General features: G+C 42.8%; 1 protein-coding gene across 2 annotated transcripts in view; it reads left to right on the top strand.

Annotated features, from left to right (window-relative positions):
- Positions 1 to 18949, top strand: part of SLC25A27 (solute carrier family 25 member 27) — a 126054-nt gene that overhangs the window by 63056 nt on the left and 44049 nt on the right. For both annotated transcript variants that reach the window (XR_004538638.1, XM_033935595.1), the window contains exon 4: positions 3950 to 4072. Coding sequence is in view for 1 of the 2 variants with exons in the window: in XM_033935595.1 (XP_033791486.1) it covers positions 3950 to 4072 (123 nt within the window). In the remaining variant the exon portion in view is untranslated. The remainder of the gene's footprint in view (positions 1 to 3949; positions 4073 to 18949) is intronic.

Genomic DNA, 18949 nt, shown 5'->3' with positions numbered 1-18949 from the left:
GACTTCAACGCTGATTGCAATTCTTTTTGTGATATAGGCGCCTCTAAACTTCTTTTTATGTGAGCAGGAATTTTTGGACCATTAATTAATTTTAAAAACTCTAAACCATCTTTTTCTTTGTCTGTATAAAGCTCGAAAGAATACAAAGCTTTATAAAAATTTAAGAATTGTTTTAATATAGGTCCAATTTGAGAATGAGTATCACCTTTTTCATCTTTTATTGCAATAATTTTTGTTTTTCTTTTCTTTGCTTTAAGATAATTCGCCAGTAATCTTTCCGCCTTATTTGAACTTCCATAATACATGGTCTGTTGAGAAAACAAATCTTTCCTTACAAATTGTGAAGAAATTTCATTATACAGTGGTACCTCGGTTTACGAGTACACCGGTTTGCGAGTGTTTTGCAAGACGAGCAAAACATTCGCAAAATCAGCGCCTCGGAAACCTTCGATTTGCGAGCGCCCCCCCCCCCCCCCGCGAACCGGCACCCTCCCCCCCGTGATCCGGCACCCCCCTTGCCGCCATCGGGCCCCCCCCGACGCCATATGGCACCCCCCAACCCACCCGAACCCTTTTCTTACTTTGCTGTAGCCTCCGCAGCGGCACCGGCACCAGCATGTCCTGTGCATGGTGCCGGTGCCTGAAGATCTGCTTCCTGTGCTGGGCCTTGAGCATGTGCGCATGCTCAAGGCCTGAGAGTTCACGTCGAACGTGAACTCTCAAGGCCCAGCACAGGAAGCAGATCTTCAGGCACCGGCACCACGCACAGGACATGCTGGTGCCGGTGCCGCTGCGGAGGCTACAGCAAAGTAAGAAGAGGGTTCGGGTGGGTTGGGGGGACCTCAGGTCGCGGCGGGGGGATGCCCGATGGTGGCGGGGGGGGCCTTCGGGGGGAGCAATGCCGGTTCTCATGGGGGGGGGGAGCAGCGCTGCTGGCCTCAGGTGGGGGGTGGGAACCTCTCAAAGCGAGTTTCCATTATTTCCTATGGGGAAACTCGCTTTGATAAACGAGCATTTTGGATTACGAGCATGCTCCTGGAACGGATTATGCTCGTAATCCAAGGTACCACTGTATTTACATTTTACTTTTAAAAGTCTGTAGAGTAGTTTGTTCCCATTTTTCAATCAATTTTGACTCTAAAACCTTAATTTCCTGTTCCAAATTAGAAAATTGTTTTTTGAGCTGTTTCCTAACATATGCTGAATATGAAATAATTTGACCTCTCATGGTTGCCTTAAAAGCATCCCATATTGTCACCACTGAGAGTTCTTTTGAATCATTAATTTGGAAGAAATCATTTATTTTTAACTGAAATATTCAAGAAAATTGGAATCCTCTAACAATGTTTTATTGAATCTCCATAAAGATCTGTTATTATCCTGCCCAACAATTTTAAAATTAACCCCCCCCCCCCATGATCAGACAAGATAATTGGATCTATGGAGGCTTGTGTTACCTGCTGACTTAAATAATTTGAAATGAAAATATAATCTATTCTTGAAAAGGATTTGTGAACCTGAGAACAAAAGGAAAATTCCCATTCATTAAAATGAAGTATCCGCCATATATCTTTCAAATCACAAGAATGTACAAAATTATCTAATCCTAATGATTTCATAATTTTACTAGGTTTTTTATCCATCACTGGATCCATCACAGCGTTAAAATCCCCAGCCACCACTAAATTAGAAGCGGACAGTGGTAGTATTAACTGTTTTAACGCTCCCCTCCCCTTTGTTCAATCCTCCCCCCCACTCTCTCCTTCTCACCTATACAATGTAACTTTTTCCCTTTCCTCACTTACTGCCCTCACACTCCAGTACGTCAAGTCTTTGTCTTTTATGTTTAACTTTAGACATCTTTTTGCACATACTACTACATTTAATTCTTTTTTTTTTTAATTTTATTGTTAACCGGCCAGACAATTGTTTGATGGTCGGGATATTAAAAACCAATAAACTTGGAAACTTGGTTGCAGAGTTTAAAAGAATTCACTTTGCTTCGAATTTGGGGCGTATACATTAAATAGCACCAACATAGTATTTCCTAGGCTCATTTCCACATGTACCCATCTAACTAAAGGTTCTGAATCCACCATTTTAAAAGTTACTTTTTTTTTTTTTTTTTGGAAGGAGCAAAGTTCGTGAAGTTTTACAACTTTTCAGTTAATTGTCCGGGCTTGAGGAGCGCACTCCAAGCCACGCCCAGTATGTTTTCTTTCCAAAGTTTACAATTGCACATGATAAAATGTTGTTGCTTTTTGTTAATCATGTACTGGCAGATTCTACAAAAGACGCTTAATTTAGTTATTTGAAAAGCAAAATTGCCACCAATAACAAGCAATAAGCACCTCATAACTGGCTTAAATTAAAATTAATTGAATGGTAGGCACCAAGGCTAGATGCATTAAAGTGTCTGATCATCTAACAATCTTCACTAAACCAGTTTTACTGGTTTAATTACTGATGTATTTGACAACCCTATGCCAAAAATGGCTTGCTGCATGGTTTTCCATGCGGTCCTACATTCTCCGATTATGGCATGCAAATGAGATCATTAATATTAAACATAGTAACATACATAGTAACATAGTAGATGACGGCAGATAAAGACCTGAATGGTCCATCCAGTCTGCCCAACCTGATTCAATTTAAATTTTTTTTTTTTTAAATTTTTTTTCTTCTTAGCTATTTCTGGGCAAGAATCCAAAGCTTTACCCGGTACTGTGCTTGGGTTCCAACTGCCGAAATCTCTGTTAAGACTTACTCCAGCCCATCTACACCCTCCCAGCCATTGAAGCCCTCCCCAGCCCATCCTCCACCAAACGGCCATACACAGACACAGACATTCGATTGATGCCCTAAACTTGCATGCCAGAATTAGGTCGCTAGGACCAATTCAGAAAAGCCAACAGACATCTGTTGGTAGCTGTGTTACTGACAGGTCTGCCTGTGTTTTTCTTTTTTTTTTTTTCTTTTCTATGGGCTCGGCGCATGTGTGCAAGTAGCTCTCAAGGTGACTTGTGAAACAGGATTACGGTGAACCTCCATTCAAATCATTTGCATGGAAACCTGTTGGAACATCGATCGTTGTTCCACAATCAGCCCAAAAATCAGCCAACAGCGACTCACACGGTCTTAGCAACAGTGTTTATTGCATCTAGCCCGAGGTGCTTACCAGAAAGTGGGCATGGTTAAGGACGGATTGTGGGCATGTTTGCCATGTAGGTGTCTGTTTTGGACTTAGGCACTGGTATTTAGGTCAAGAAAACCCTGGTATAAATAGGGGGCACCTGAGGTTCAGATACCTACTAGTGCCTAAATTCACTTTGGGCGTTACTAGGCACTATTCTATAAATGATGCCTAATAAATGGCACCTTACTTAAGATTGACTTGTGCTATGTGCTGCATTCCTTGGCACCTATATTTTAGGTGCCATTTAAAAAATAAGGGCCAGTGTGAATATATATTGTCCCATAGACAATGCATGGCCAAAAAATAATAGACCAAGATCAGGGCTCTCAAGTGAGGGGAGATGGGACATGAATCAGTCAGATTTTTAGGATATCCCTGATGAATAAGTATGATAGAGAACTGTTTTCCCATTTACCTCCGTTTTATACAAATTCTTTTTAGGGATATCTTGAAAACCCAGCTGGTTTGTGGCCCTGAAGATCCAGAGTTTGAGAGTTCTGCCCTAGATCTTTACCATATAAATACTTATTATAGCAGTGTACTAAATGAAGAGAAGCTTGACATATGAAAATGGGGGGGGGGGGGAAGAATTTTTCATATTTATTAAACATGTGAGATAAGTGATAGTCACCTGAATGCTTAAAACCAGTTTCTCAAAATTGTTTCCCTGATATAGGGATCCTTCTCAAACTTTATTTGCTGCTTTTAGCATCACTGTATATATAATCAAGAGTTTTCTTTAATTTTTTTAAGGCAATCTGTAGTAGGAGGGATGTTAGCTGGTGCTATTGGCCAATTTTTTGCCAGTCCGACAGACCTAGTAAAGGTTCAGATGCAAATGGAAGGGAGGAGAAAACTGGAAGGGAAACCACCACGGTGAGTTGTATGATAAACTGACTCTTAAATGGTTTTTGAAACACAGAGATGAGTAGTGTGATGCAAGTTTCCTTGTGTTCTGGAGTCATCTGCTGATAGCATAAGTGTGCTACCTTCCTGCAAGTAAATGGTATGGAAGAAGAAAAATTGAACCTTTCAGGACTATCAAAGACACATTCCCTTCTCTCGTGTTATCTTTCTTTTCCATTCATCCCCTTTTACTGCTACACTAGTTATCATTTCTATAGTACTGCTAGACTTATGTAGCGCGCTATACATTAAAACATTCAAGAGACAGTCCCTGCTCAGTAGAGCTTACAATCTAATCAAACAGGCAAATAGGACAAGTAGGGGGTTTTAGAGTTTCTCAGGCATGGGTACTTTACAAGAAAATGGAGGTTAGGAGTTAAAAGCAACCTTTAAAAAAGTGAGTTTTTAGCCTGGATTTGAATACTGCCAAGGACAGAGCATGACATATTGACTCAGTCAGTCTGTTCAAGATGTATAGTGCAGCAAGAGAGAAGGAACGTAGTCTGGAGTTGCCAGTAAAGGAGAAGGATATAGATAAGTGACTTGCCTGATGAATAGAGTTCCCGGGGAGGAGTATAGGGAGAAATAAGAGAAGAGATATATTGAGGATCTGCAGAGTAAATGCACTTGTAAGTCAATAAGAGGAGTTTGAACTGTATACAGAAATGGATAGGTTGCCAATGAAGTGACTTGAGGACAGGGGTGATGTGAGCAAAGGGACTCTGGAAGAATATAAATTGTGTAGCAGAATTTTGAACAGATTGAAGGGGAGAGAGGGTTATGTAGAAGATCTTTGAGAAGCAAGCTGCAATAATCTAGGTGAGAGGTGTGGATAAGGGTTTTGGTAGTGTGCTGAGAGAGGAAGAGTTGGATTTTGGAGAAAGAAATGACAGGTTTTGGCAGTCTGTTGGATTTGTGCAGAGAAAGAGAGAGAGGAGTCAATGATGACCCCGAGGTTATGAGCTAATGAGACTGGGAAAATGAGAGTGTTATCCACTAAGATAGAGATGGGGGGAGAGGAGAGGTAGGTTTAGATGGAAGGGTAAGTCAGTCTTGGTCATATTCAGTTTTAAGTGGTATTAGGACATCTAGGCAGTAATGTTGGATAGGCAGGCTGAGATTCGGGCCTGGATTATTGTAGAGCAGGTGTAGGGAACTCCGGTCCTTGAGAGCCGTATTCCAATCAGGTTTTCAGGATTTCCCCAATGAATATGCATTGAAAACAGTGCATGTAAATAGATCTCATGCATATTCATTGGGGAAATCCTGAAAACTCGACTGGAATACGGCTCTCGAGGACTGGAGCTTCCTACCCCTGTTGTACAGGTTTCTGGTGTAAAGAGGTAGATCTGGGAGTTGTCAGCGTAGAGGTAAGATTGAAAACCATGGGAGGAGATCAGAGCACCAAGACAATGAGTATAGATGGAGAAAAGAAGAGGTCACAGAACAGAGTCCTGGGGTACCTTGACTGATAGTGGGATAGCAGTGGAGGAGGATCCACCACTGCGTACACTAAAAGTGTGATGTGAGAGATAAGAATATAATGTGAATAAGAATTTAACTTGAAATATAGTATTAATAGATGTTAATTGGGGGAATGTCTGCATTATTAACCTGCACTATATAATATTTCAGGACAATTTCTAAAATAATAAAACGCTAGCCGCGCATGCGCACTCATACCTGCGTGATCTGTGATCCGTGATCCATAGGTCCGTGGCTAACACTCCCTCTCTCGCAGACCGCGGTCTTGCCGGCTCTGGCTCCCTTTCCCGATCGTGTGCCTCCATTGTCCAAACGTCAGAAATTCCAAACCCCCTCTCCAGACTTAAACTGCTGTTGTGAGACATGTCGGGCGGGGATCAACAGAGGAACCGCGGCACCTTTTCAAACCCTCCCCAGCACTGCCGCCATCATTGGTAAGTTTTTAAAGTCCTGAAAAGCCGTCGGCCGTGAAGTATGCAGGTGGCATACTTCACGGCCGATGGCTTTTCAAATCCCCCCCAGCACCGCCGCCATCGTTGGTAAGTTTTTGGTTTTTTTTTAAAAACCTGGTGGTCCAGCGGTATCCCTACCTCGCTCTCGCAGCTGCCAACGCTGGAGGGAGCTTTGTTGTTAAGGCCTGGCTTCTTCGGGCAGCAGCAGCATTTAAAATTCGCTGCTGTTGCCAGATTCAAGCCTTCCTCTCTGGCAGGTCCTCTCTTCATGAAAACAGGAAGTAGGCAGGACCCTCCAGAGAGGAAGGCCTGAAGCCAGCAACAGCAGCAAATTTTAAATGCTGCTGCTGCCCGATGAAGTTCAAGGAGGAAAGGGAGCAGAGGGGGAGAGAATGGCTTGGAGGGAAGAAGACATTGCAGGGCATGCATGGAAGGAGGAAGGTATGCCAGACCAAGGGGAAAGGAAGGAGGAGATGCCATATGGAACAGAGAGAGAGAGGGCGGACACTGGATGGAAAGAGAAGAGAGGGCAGTGAATGGAAGGGGCAAAACAGAGGGTGAACAGTAGATAAAAGGGGTGAGAGGGAGACAGACACTGAATGGAAGTGTGGGGGAGAGGAGGGACAGCCGCTGAATGGAAGTCTGAGGGACAGGGGGAGCAGACATTGGAAAGAAGTGGGGAGAGAAAGAAAGACAGATAGTGGGAGGGAGGATGACAGAAAGGAAAGAAAAAAGAGACAGGCAGGGAGAGAGACAGAAAGAAAGACAGCGGCAGAGAGAGACAGAAATAAAGAAAGACAGACAAACATATATTCTAGCACCCGTTAATGTAACGGGCTTAAAGACTAATATTTAGAATATTAAGGAAGACCTAGATTCTTATTTTTACAGAGCAAGTTTATTTACAAGATTATACAGGGAATGCAGTGATTTTAGCTATCAATTTAGGGATATTTAAACAAGAATGTGCCACAAGATAAAATATTATTAGAAACTGACTGATCAATTAAGCAGGAAAAAAGTAACTCACTTTAGCAATGAAGGTCTTATGTCTGCAGAAGATAACTTGAGGAGATGATGGTCCTTTCCTGGAGGAAAAGTTCTTCAGCTGCAGAATGGTTGGGAGTGGAACATGGAGATTTAGATGATGAGGACGTGTTTATTGTTTATTTAAAGCTTCTATACCGCTAACTAATGACTATGAAGTCAATTCAAAGCGAGTCACATGAGTAGCTTTAATGGAAATATGAACATTAACTACAGTACTGATGGTACAATACACAAGCTACAATATATGAACTATAGTCAAATAGTAACACAATACAATACAATACAATAAGAGGGGCATAATTTAAAAAAAAAGTCTAAGTCCCCTTTTGGCCTAAGGCCTTAAACGTTGAAAGTAGAAGTAGGGAAAATGTCCATTATAAAAAAAAAACGTCCAGTTGTTGGGGGGGATTGCATCGAGGGCAGGAGGACCTGGGATTCCTCCTGCCCGTATTTTAGTGGGGGATGGGGGTTAGAGGGGGTCACGGGCCAGGAGGGCTTGGGCTCCCTCCTGGCTGGATCGTGTGGTGGAGGGGGGGAGATAGCCGGGCCAGGAGGGCTTGGCCCTCTCCTGGCCCCAACAGATTCGGCCTGGGGGAGGAGGTTTGGGGATTGCGGGTTAGGAGGGCTTGGGCTCCCTCCTGCCCTGATAGTGTCGGGGAGGTTGGGGGTGCTGCGGGACAAGAGAGTTTGGGCTCCCTTTTGCCACGATGTCATCGGGATGGGGGTTTGGGTATCACGGGGCAGGAGGGCTTGGGCTCCCTCCTGACCTGATAGTGTCAGGGAGGTCGGGGGTGCCACTGGGGCAAGAGGGCTTGAGTTCCCTCTTGCCCCGATGTCGTCGAGTGGGGTTGGGGATTGCGGGGCAGGAGGGCTTGGGCTCTCTCCTGCCCTGAACGTTGTGGGGGGGGAGGAAGGGTGGATTGTGGCAGGGGAGATGAGCCATCTCTCCTGCCGCGATCATTGCTGTAGAGGGGTAGGCAGGTTGCTGGGGCCGCTGAGCTGATCGCAGCAGCCACGATCAGCTCAGCGGCCCCTTTTCGGCACTTATACGTGTTTTGACTTGGTCTAAGTCAAAACGTATAAGTGTCGACTAGGCAACCTGTCAAAATCTTTTGGTTATACGTGTTGTACGCCTAGGTGTAGGTCGGCCCGCCTCCCGCCCGCTCTTTCCCCTCCTCTAAAAACGCCTCTTTTCTCTCTGTGCGTTTAGAGGCAGGGAAAAGGCCTAAGCTGGTTTTAGATACGTCTAAAACCAGCTTTGATTATGGGTACTTGGACGATCAGGCTTTTTGATCGTCCAAGTAGCCATTTAGGCCACTTTTTAGACTTTTTTTTTTTTTTTTTTATTATGAGCCCCTAAGCCATTTTCTAGACCGCATAACCAGGTACTGTAGTTCAATATGGTTCACAAAAGAGTAATAAAAAATACAAAGGAATAAGCAGGTAGGAAAGAAGCTAGTTACCTATAAACTTATTAAAAAGATAAGTTTTTAGTTGCCTTCAAAAGTGAAGATATGAATTAGACATGGAAAACAAGTGCCTCAGATCACTGTCATACATAGCAGCTTGAAAAGAGAGTAGACGCTCATGGAATTTTTTTGTGTTTGCAGCCATTAGCTGGTGGGAAGACAAAGAAAGCGTGAGTTTTTCTGGGATTCCTCTGGAATGAAAAGACAAATAGATCTATCAGATAATGTGGTGCATGACCAGTAGCAACTTTGTAGTAGAAGCAGCCCAATTTAAAATTGACGTGCTTCTACAGGGAGCCAGTGTAAATTTCGATACAAAGGAGGGACAACACTGATGGAGTTATGATAAAGTAACTTAGTAATGGTGTTACATACAGAATTAGATTGTTTCTGAGATGTCCAGCATACATATACATGTACAAATCATTTATATAGTCTTTCCTTTAATTGACTCAACAATAAAGAATACTATTCCCTATATCCCTTCATTATACTTATTTATATAATTAGCCTCTAACTATATATACTAAAACTTTTAGTTGTCATTTAAATATATCATAATTTAAACTTCCTTTGAGGGAATCACATGACACTATGCAAGGGAGAGGATTCTGAATAGTGTCTCTCCTGCCGCTTGCCTAAAATAAGCCTGAATTTAAGCTACTTTTCCCTTTCTAAGGGTACTGCCACTTTTGCTGTTTGTTTGCTACACCCTTGACACGTATTTCGGTGCTTGGTAGAGGTTATGGCTACTAAAGCAGCATAAAAGGAGAAAGATCATGGTAATGTCATAGCAGTTAAGATGGTGACTCTGCAGGACATGACAGGCCAGTCAGTTGCCTCTATATGGGTAGCTGAGATTAGAGAATGACACGGTGGCTGTTACCCGCGGTTAGCCCACCAAAACGGTGTGGGGGGGGAGTGCTTACTGCAGATACAGGGACAAGGCCATCCACTGCCCTGTGGAGCGGTGAATGGTCTTGTCCCCGCAGTTAAGGGAGGGAACATACACGGTTACCAATCGTGTGCATCACCCTCACTCCTACCTACCGGCCGGATCTGTATCTATCTCCTTCCCCCTTACCTTCACGGTGCATTTACAGAGTAACTTGCTGCAGCTGCCGGAGCCTGCCTTCAGTCGCATGCGTCTGTGGGTGAAAGCTTCTCCTCTGACCCAATTTCTGGTTGTGTCAGAGGAGAAGCTTCCGCCGACGGATGCACGCCACTGCAGGCAGGCTCTGGCGGCTTCAGAAAGTTACTCTGTAAACTTAAAACATGCCGCAAAGATAAAGGGGAGAGAGGGTGATGCTCAGACAGCGTGAGGGATGCTGAAGGGCGGTGAGGTGGCGAGAGGGAAGGGTGGTAGTGGAAAGGAACAGACGCTGAAAGGAAATGGGGAACAGAGAGTGGGGAGAAGATGCTGAAAGGAAATGGGGAACAGAAAGTGGGGAGAAGATGCTGAAGGGAAATGGGTAAGACAGAATGGGGAGAAGACGCTAAAGGGAAATGGGGAACAGAGAGTGGGGAGATGATGCTGGAAGGGAAGAAGACAGATGCCAACTATGGGGGGAGCGAAGGGAAGAAGATGGGTGCTAGACCAATTGGAGGTGGGGTGTGAAGGGAGAGGCACAGTAACAAAGCAAATGGAATACGCAGAGAGAAGACAGACAGTGGATGGAAGGAATTCAATGAGAAGATGAAGAAAGCAGAAACCAGACAACAAAGATAGAAAAAAAGAATTATATTTATTTTCTTTGCTTTAGGATAAAGTAGTAAATTAGTTGTGTTGATAAAAATGTATAAACAAAGCCCTGCCAGCTGAACATCTCTTTTTCTAGTTCAGCAACCAGAACTTTGATTTATAAGGAAGAAATAAGCTAAATAGTGCAGTACTGAGGCTTGTATGGATCCTGCGGGATAGTAGTCGAGGGGATGGGGCGGGGACAGTGGTAGTGCGGATGGGGCGGAGACGGGGACGGTGACGGGGACAAATTTTTTCCCCCATGTCAATCTCTAGCTGAGATCTCGTCTGAGGTGACGGCAGCCCTCGAGGTGCTTCTGGATAAAAGACTTTTGCCCATTGATGATAAGAACATAAGAATAGCCTTACTGAGTCAGACCAACGGTCCATCAAGCCCAGTAGCCCATTACCACGGTGGCCAATCCAGGTCCCTAGTACCTGGCCAAAGCCCAAGGAGTAGCAACATTCCATGCTACCGATCCAGGGTAAGCAGTGGCTTGCCCAGTGTCTTTCTCAATAACAGACTATGGACTTTTCCTCCAGGAAATTATCCAAACCTTTCTTAAAACCAACTATGCTATCTGCTCTTACCATAACCTCTGAGGAAACTTGAAGGATGAGCTGCAATTTTTCTCAATTTCAACAATGTGTGAGCGACATTGAGGATAAAGTAGAAGACCTGGACACGCTGCAGCAAAACCACCTAAAAGAACTGGAGATCTTGGAGGAATGAATCGAAGATATGGAAAATTGAGCAAGAAGGAACAACCTTCAATTTCCAGAATCCTTACCTGAGGTCGAGCTTTGCACATTTTTCAAAGGCTGGTTGACCACCTCTTGTGAGCTCTCTGCTGTGCTGGGACCCCTTCATGTTGAGAGAGCCCACAGAATTGGACAATGCTTAGACACTACTGATAGACCACGAGTGATTACCGTCTGTGTCCTCCATCTTGGGGGGGGGGGGGACCATGCCATCTTGCAGGCCCAGAGGCTGACAATTGACCTTCGAGAACAAGCATATTTTGTGTTTCCAAGATTACTCTGTGGAATGCCCTATCGGTTTCTATGGGTCAATTGACCATGCTTTGTCATTTTATAAAAGAGGTAAAAACTATTATTTGCACATGCTTTTGGCATCAGCTGTGAAGGTGTATGAGATTCTATTAGGCTGTGGTTGGTAACAGCTTTGAACTGTATTTTTGAAGATGTATTTTATGATTGTGTAAAGATGTTTGGATGTTTATTTTTTTAATGTGTATTGTTATTGTATATGATATATTTTTTTAATGTGTATTGTTATTGTATTTTGTTGTTTACATTGTTCCCCGCCTAGATTTGTAGATAGGTGGGCTACAAATAATTTTAAATAAAATAAATAAATATTCTACCAAAGTTGCCCCATTTGCTATATATTGTTTGCTTGGAAAATCAGATTTTCTTTGCTTTGCCCTGCCCATTTATAAGTGAATCATAATGGTGTGACACAACTTTTCACTACGGTGTCGGAAGCCCAGGACTTTGTTGATGGGCTGGAGGCACCCAGGAGTTCACCGACTTCAACTGTGCCATGATGACACTCTTCATTGTGCCCGGTCTTCTCCTATTACCTGATCTTGAGCAGGGCAAGTGCTTTTGGGATGAGTTCGACAGTTGGCTTTAGGGTCTTGGACACTGGTTGGTGGACTGTATTCCTGCTGTGCACAAGAGAGACCAGAGACTTAAGATCCTCAAGGACAGTTGCTGTGTGGGGCCCATTTTTTTGCTCCCTTGTTTAATGGAACTGCTCGGGGCCTGCACTTGTTGTATGATTACATGGATAAATGCCTTGCAAGGGGATAGCTGTAAGAATGTATGGGGTTAAGTGTGTTTGGAGCTATAAGGGATGAGTGCTGGGGAGTTTCCCATTATAATAGTGTGATGGCTGCTCTGTCATTAGGAGCCTCTCTTTTGGGGTCCCTTTGTTACCGGTTCGCTCTCTTTCATGTGTTTGTACTTCTATCGCAGGTTTACTACTTTTGGACCTCACTGGGGAGCTCTCACATGTGACTTTTCTATGGGGTTCTAGGCCCTCTACATTCCTACTGTTACTAGTTTTATTGTGTCCTCTCACTTGAAATGCAGGCTGAGCTGCGCCCTTATAGTGTGCCGACTGGTTTTGCTGTTTGTGGGGCCTATTGCTTTCATGTGTTTGCTGGAGTGTAGGTGTCTGGCTAACTTGTGGCTGTATTGTTCGAGTAGTTGGGAGGGAGGAGATCTGGGTTTAGTACTGGAGATCTTGAATGGGTAGAGTTTGGGAGTCTGCGTGGTTACAGGTGGGATTATACTTCCAGAGGTCTTCTCCAGATTACTAGAAGGGATAGCTGGCTCACATTTGACTTTTTAATTTTTGTTATTGGGAGTTTAGGGGAGTAGACATCGGGGCATGATTGGGTCTTGGATATTGGGAACTCAAACTCTAAGGGGGAATTCGGGATTTAGGTTTTTGGCTTTGGGGGGTTTGATTGGGACCTGGGGGGGTAGGGTGTGGGTATCAAGTTTCAAGTTTATTTAAAAGTTTGATTTGATTGTAATATCATAATCCAATGCAATTTACAAATAAAATCACGGTGAAAGTAAACAACAACTAAGAATAAAACCACACAAATTAATAAAGGTAAGACACTACAGGACACAAGAGAAGAGCGACACGTCTAATAAAAGGGATAGAAAACCTTTCATACGCTGAGAGATTAGAAAAACTGGGACTCTTTTCCCTGGAGAAGAGGAGACTTAGAGGGGATATGATAGAGACTTACAAGATCATGAAGGGCATAGAGAGAGTGGAGAGGGACAGATTCTTCAAACTTTCGAATAATAAAAGAACAAGAGGGCACTCGGAAAAGTTGAAAGGGGACAGATTCAGAACGAATGCTAGGAAGTTCTTCTTTACCCAACGTGTGGTGGACACCTGGAATGCGCTTCCAGAGGACGTAATAGGGCAGAGTACGGTACTGGGGTTCAAGAAAGGATTGGACAATTTCCTGTTGGAAAAGGGGATAGAGGGGTATAGATAGAGGATTACAGTCCAGGTCCTGGACCTGTTGGGCCACCGCGTGTGCGGACTGCTGGGCACGATGGACCTCTGGTCTGACCCAGCGGAGGCACTGCTTATGTTCTTATGTTCTTATGTTATAGGTTTAAATACAATTCATAAACAAATAAAATGAGAATAGGTGTTGAGACAATAGGATGGGAAAGAGTTACCCATTTAATATTCATATAAAAATTTTTGTATGCTATGGGATGTTTGAGTTATATAGAATTCGAGCATCTCAGTTGAAAGCGTCAGGTTTTCAGGAGACCTTTGAATTTACTAAATGATTTTTCTTCCCTTATATAAATTGGAAGCTAAGTTCCAGGTTTGAGGTGCCTTAACAGAGAAGATCGTGTCTCTTCTTGAGTAAATGAATCTTAGTGAAGGGACTAAGAGGAGAGATTTGTCCTCCGATCTTAAAGATCTTGTTGGAACGTAAGAGATTAGAAGAGGTAGGGGTGGGTTAAGTTGCTTGGTATGAGACCTGATGGGATCCTTAGGATTGGTGGGTCTCTGCCTTGCCCTACTCCAAGAGTAGTTGTGTACTGTTTTGTTTTGTTGTATTGTCCATTTTTTGGTCTGGCTGTCTTTGGTAGTTATCTTTTGAGAGTCCTTTGATTTGATGTTCTTGCCCAGGGCTGGGACAGTGCCCTGGGTATTTTTTTCTCCTTTTTTAAACTTTTTTATTTTCGGACTATAATGTCCTCATGGTGCAGGTCGTGACATGGAATGTGGGGAGAATTAACTCCCCAGTGAAGCATACAAAAATTTTATAAAATTTTAATCGTTTGAAGACAGATGTCATACTGCTTCAGGAGACACACCTTACTGCTGTGGAACATTCCAAGCTGCAGCGGGCTTGGGTAGTTGATTATATTGCTGCAAAGGGACCTGGTAAGAATGTGGCCATTCAGATCTGCACCATGGTAGTTGATCCAGGGGAGATAACTGTAACCCAAAACAAAAAAGGAAAAAACAACCTCACGTGTAATGATAAAGACAAAAATAGGAGTGGGGAAAGGGACACGATCAACCAACCTCAAGGATAACCAATTTATTGAAATTATATGACTAAAACATAACATATACAGAAAGTATATAACAAGCCTAACAGAGAGTCCTTTGATCCTTTTTGTACTGGACCTCCAACACAGTCCGTATTTCGGTTTGAACAGCCTTCCTCAGGGTGTATGACTGAAGCTTATGAAACAGAACAAGAAAAATGTGTATACAAATAAATATAAATCATACATAATAAATAAATTAAGATAAAATGGATGAACCATAAAAGGATTTGAACAAAATACTATGCATACTTGGTGAGGTGGGGATTCAAATTCATAATGTTATCAAGATAAGCTCAGAAAGGTCTGAGATAAGTGCACATTCAACATTAAAAAGTGTGCCTAGTACCAAAAGATTCCAAGGTGCACAGTATATTGAGAGGCATGTTTTTTCTTTCCCCTTCCCTTTTTTAGCCCCATGGCACAGTTTTTATTATACTGGTCTCGGTTATACACACTTTTTAATATATGTGTTTTAGAGTTCTTTTTGGCATAAATCACTTGTGTTTATGCACTAAGCTTTACTGGCTCTATTTTTTTTTTTAAGCATAAACTCACTTGGGACTTACATTATTAAGGTATTTCAAGAGGAACTTACATGCACTGTGCACCTTGTAATCTTTTAGTACTAGGCACACTTTAAATTTCCCCTGTTATGATTTTAAAGTTTCATATTTATATTTTATCTTATTTTATAGCATTCCTTTTTTTCTGTTATAGCTTATACCTTGGCGCCATCTACTGGTTATGTTTGGCTTTATTCCATTTGGTTTTATTTTAACTAATTTTAATTCTTTTATTGGTTGGCATTTTATATACTTACTTCACATGATTATTACAAATTTCATATGATTGTAATATTCTTTTGAGTTTTTTAAAATGTTGAATATGGTTGACACTGATGGCTACAAGACAATGATGGGGTCACCCTGGGACAACTATGCCCCCTACCCCCACCTACTAAGCAATGGCCTGCTCATGCCCCGACAGGAAGGATGGGGGTGGAGTAGCAGCAATCATGAAATCAGACACCTCCTTCAAACTGATTAACACACTCTCACTGCACTTGAAGCCACATTTGCCCTCGTATACAGAGCCCCCCATGAGCACACTAGAAGACATCCTCGCTTTCATTAGCAAACTGGTCATCTCCTGCAAACAGATAATCATCCTAGTTGACTTCAACTTTCTATACTATCCTAACACCTCTGGTTCAGCTGCTGACTTCTTGACAACTCTGCCAGACCAAAGATTCCGCCAAATTGTCTCTGCTGCCATCCACTCGGCAGGCCAATAAAAACAAGTGGAATTGTCCAATAAGAAAAGGTGCAACAAATAAAGATGTCTTTCAACTCATCTGGACAATCAGGTTATTCTTTATTCTTCCAAAAATACTCTACCCGACATGTACATGTTTCGGCCCTACGGCCTGCGTTCCTTGCATCCACTCGGCAGGCAACATCCTCAATCTGATCTTCATACATGATGACCAAGCTCCTGACACACTTAAAGCAAGTCATACCATCATGCCTATCCTTTGGTCAGACCACCATCTAATCTCTTTCTACCTTCCAACCACCTCCAAGTTCACCTCTAACAAAGACCACTCCCTGATCAAATAAACTCTCAACCTCGGACTCAGTCAGCATACAGAGCTTCTCCACCGGCATCCACAAACTAGGAGAGATCTATGACCCAGACATCCACTCCATTGATGAGGCCGCTTCGAACTGGCACATGGGGATAAAATCCCTCTAAGAAAACCTAGCCCATGCCAAAACATCAAGACCACCCTCTTGAAATTTCTCCTCTCCCTGGTTCACTGTGAACTAAGATCTAAAAAAGAAACTTGAAGAAAGCAGAGAGGAGATGGTCGGAATGCAAAAGTGAGGAGAACAAAGTTCATTGGAAGAGACTATCGACCAGCTATAAATCTGCAACCCATGAAATGAAGAAGGCCTACTATACAAGATGCCTTTTCACATTGACAAAACATCTCTTTATGGCCTCCCAAGGAAACCAGCACAACATCCAAAATCACCTTGACAGCGTTACACTTTCCTCCTTCTTTCAAACAAAAATTGACAATATTCACAAAAACCTCGACTCAACGAACCACAAGGTGCCCAACCCCGCCACCCCATCTCATCCCTCCAGAGATCAATCGTATGGATCCATTGCATGGAACCCTAATTTCCTTTTACACAGTCATCATGCACAAAGACCTTGCAGAAATGATAAAAACTCTACTTCCATCTAACTCATTCCTTGATCCATGCCCATCCAACCTCCTACTAACTGTCCAAGACGCATTCATAAAATCATTCCTTCCTCTGATCAACTCCTCCTTGACAACTGGGAAAGTGCCCACCAGCTGGAAATTCTCCATCATCAGACCTGACTCGAAGTAACTACAGGCCAGTCTCCAACCTACCTTTCATCTCTAAAATATTGGAAAAAATAGTACTGTCAACTGAAAACTTTCACAGATCAACACGAAGCCCTTTCCACTTACCAATCCGACTTCAGACTTCAGAAACAGTCCTAATAGATATAATCGATGACTGCTGGAACCTACTGGACAAAGTAAATGACGTGCTACTGGTCCTACTTGACCTTAGTACAGCATTTGACACCATTGACGACCACCTCCTTCTAGCCAGGCTTGCCGATCTAGGGATCACGGATATTGCATTTCACTGGTTCTCCTCATTTCTGCACGAAATAACACAAATCTGACAAATCGTATCTGACAGATCACAGCCAAAGCCAATCAAATATGGGGTTCTCCAAGATGCCCGGCTATCCCTGCTACTCTTCAAATTGTACATCAAGCTGGTAATCGACATTGCTCATGCATATACAATCAAAATTCACTTATATGCAGACAACATCCAGCTTCTTCTCTTGCTAGGCAAGGACCAGGCCTCCCAATTCAAACCTACAGAACTGTCTCACTAACATCAAAAATCGGATGTCTTATAACAAGCTCCAACTCAATGCATCATAAGCCTTACTGGGTCAGACCAATGTTCCATTAAGCCCAGTAGCCCATTTTAACGGTGGCCAATCCAGGTCCCTAGTACCTGGCCAAAACCCAAGGACTAGCAACATTCCATGCTACCAATACAGGGCAAACAGTAGCTTCCCCCATGTCTTAAGAAAGGTTTGGACAATTTCCTGGAGGAAAAGCCATGTTATTGAGAAAATCTAGCTACGCTATCTGCTCTTACCATAACCTCTAGCAATGCGTTCCAAATCTTAACTATTCTATGAGTGAAAAAATATTTCCTCCTATTGGTTTTAAAAGTATTTCCCTGTAACTTCATCAAGTGTCCCCTAGTCTCTGTAATTTTTGACGGAGTGAAAAATCGATCCACTTGTACCCATTCTACTCTGCTCAGGATTTTAGTAGACTTCAATCATATCTCCCCTCAGCCATCTCTTTTCCAGGCTGAAGAGCCCTAACCTTTTTAGTCTTTCCTCATATGAGAGGAGTTCCATCCCCTTTATCATCTTGGTCGCTCTTCTTTGAACCTTTTCTAGTGCCGCTATATCTTGAGATAAGAAGACCAGAATTGAACATAATACACTAGGTGAGGTTGCATCATGGAGCAATACAGGGGCATTACAACATTCTTAATCTTGTTAACCATCCCTTTTTAATAGTTGCTATCATCCTGTTTGCTTTTTTGGCCGCCACCGCACATTAGGCAGAAGGTTTCATCGCATTGTCTACGATGACACCCAGATCCTTCTCATGGGCGCTAGCCCTCAAGGTAGACCCCTAGTATCTGGCATCTGTGATTTGGGTTATTCTTCCCAATGTGCATCACTTTGCATTTGTTCACACTAAATTTCATCTGCCACTTGGACGCCCAGTCTCCCAATTTCCTAAGGTCTGCCTGCAATTTTTCACAATCTGCATGCATTTTAACAACTTTGAACAGTTTAATGTCATCATAAATGGAGCTCCTCTGGATCAGGAAAGAAAACGCTTAACTATGCTCACCCACTCTCCTGGGAATCAACAATTTTAACAGCAAAGAATCAGATCCGTGGTCAGCCTAGGAGTAATAATGGGAGATGGAGTAAAAACAAACAAAGAAAAATCAAATTCCCGGGTTCTCCACTATCTCCAACATCAGTCTCTATATAGCCACACTCGGAATTGCTTGGACAAACTAGGCATAACTTCATATAGCTACACAGTTGACATCACCATTCTCCTTCCTTTTGACCAACATACCTCTAACACAACAAACAACTACACATAACACTAGAAAATGTGACAAAATGGATGAAAGACCACAAACTAAAGCTGAACCAAGACAAACCTAAATTCCTACTCATTAAAAAAAACAAAACAAAACCCCAACCATAACAAACCTTGAAATAAACTCCATCACATACCCCTTGCGACCCAATCTAAAATTGCTGGGAATATTGATAGACAAAGGCTGCATCATGCAACTACAAATCAACAAAATAGTCCAGAAAGCCTTCATAGTCA

This window comes from Geotrypetes seraphini, chromosome 3 (genome assembly GCF_902459505.1).
Source record: "Geotrypetes seraphini chromosome 3, aGeoSer1.1, whole genome shotgun sequence".
NCBI classification, from domain to species: domain Eukaryota; kingdom Metazoa; phylum Chordata; class Amphibia; order Gymnophiona; family Dermophiidae; genus Geotrypetes; species Geotrypetes seraphini.
The sequence above is the reverse complement of the archived record's forward strand: the minus strand, read 5'-3'. Positions and strand labels throughout refer to the sequence as shown.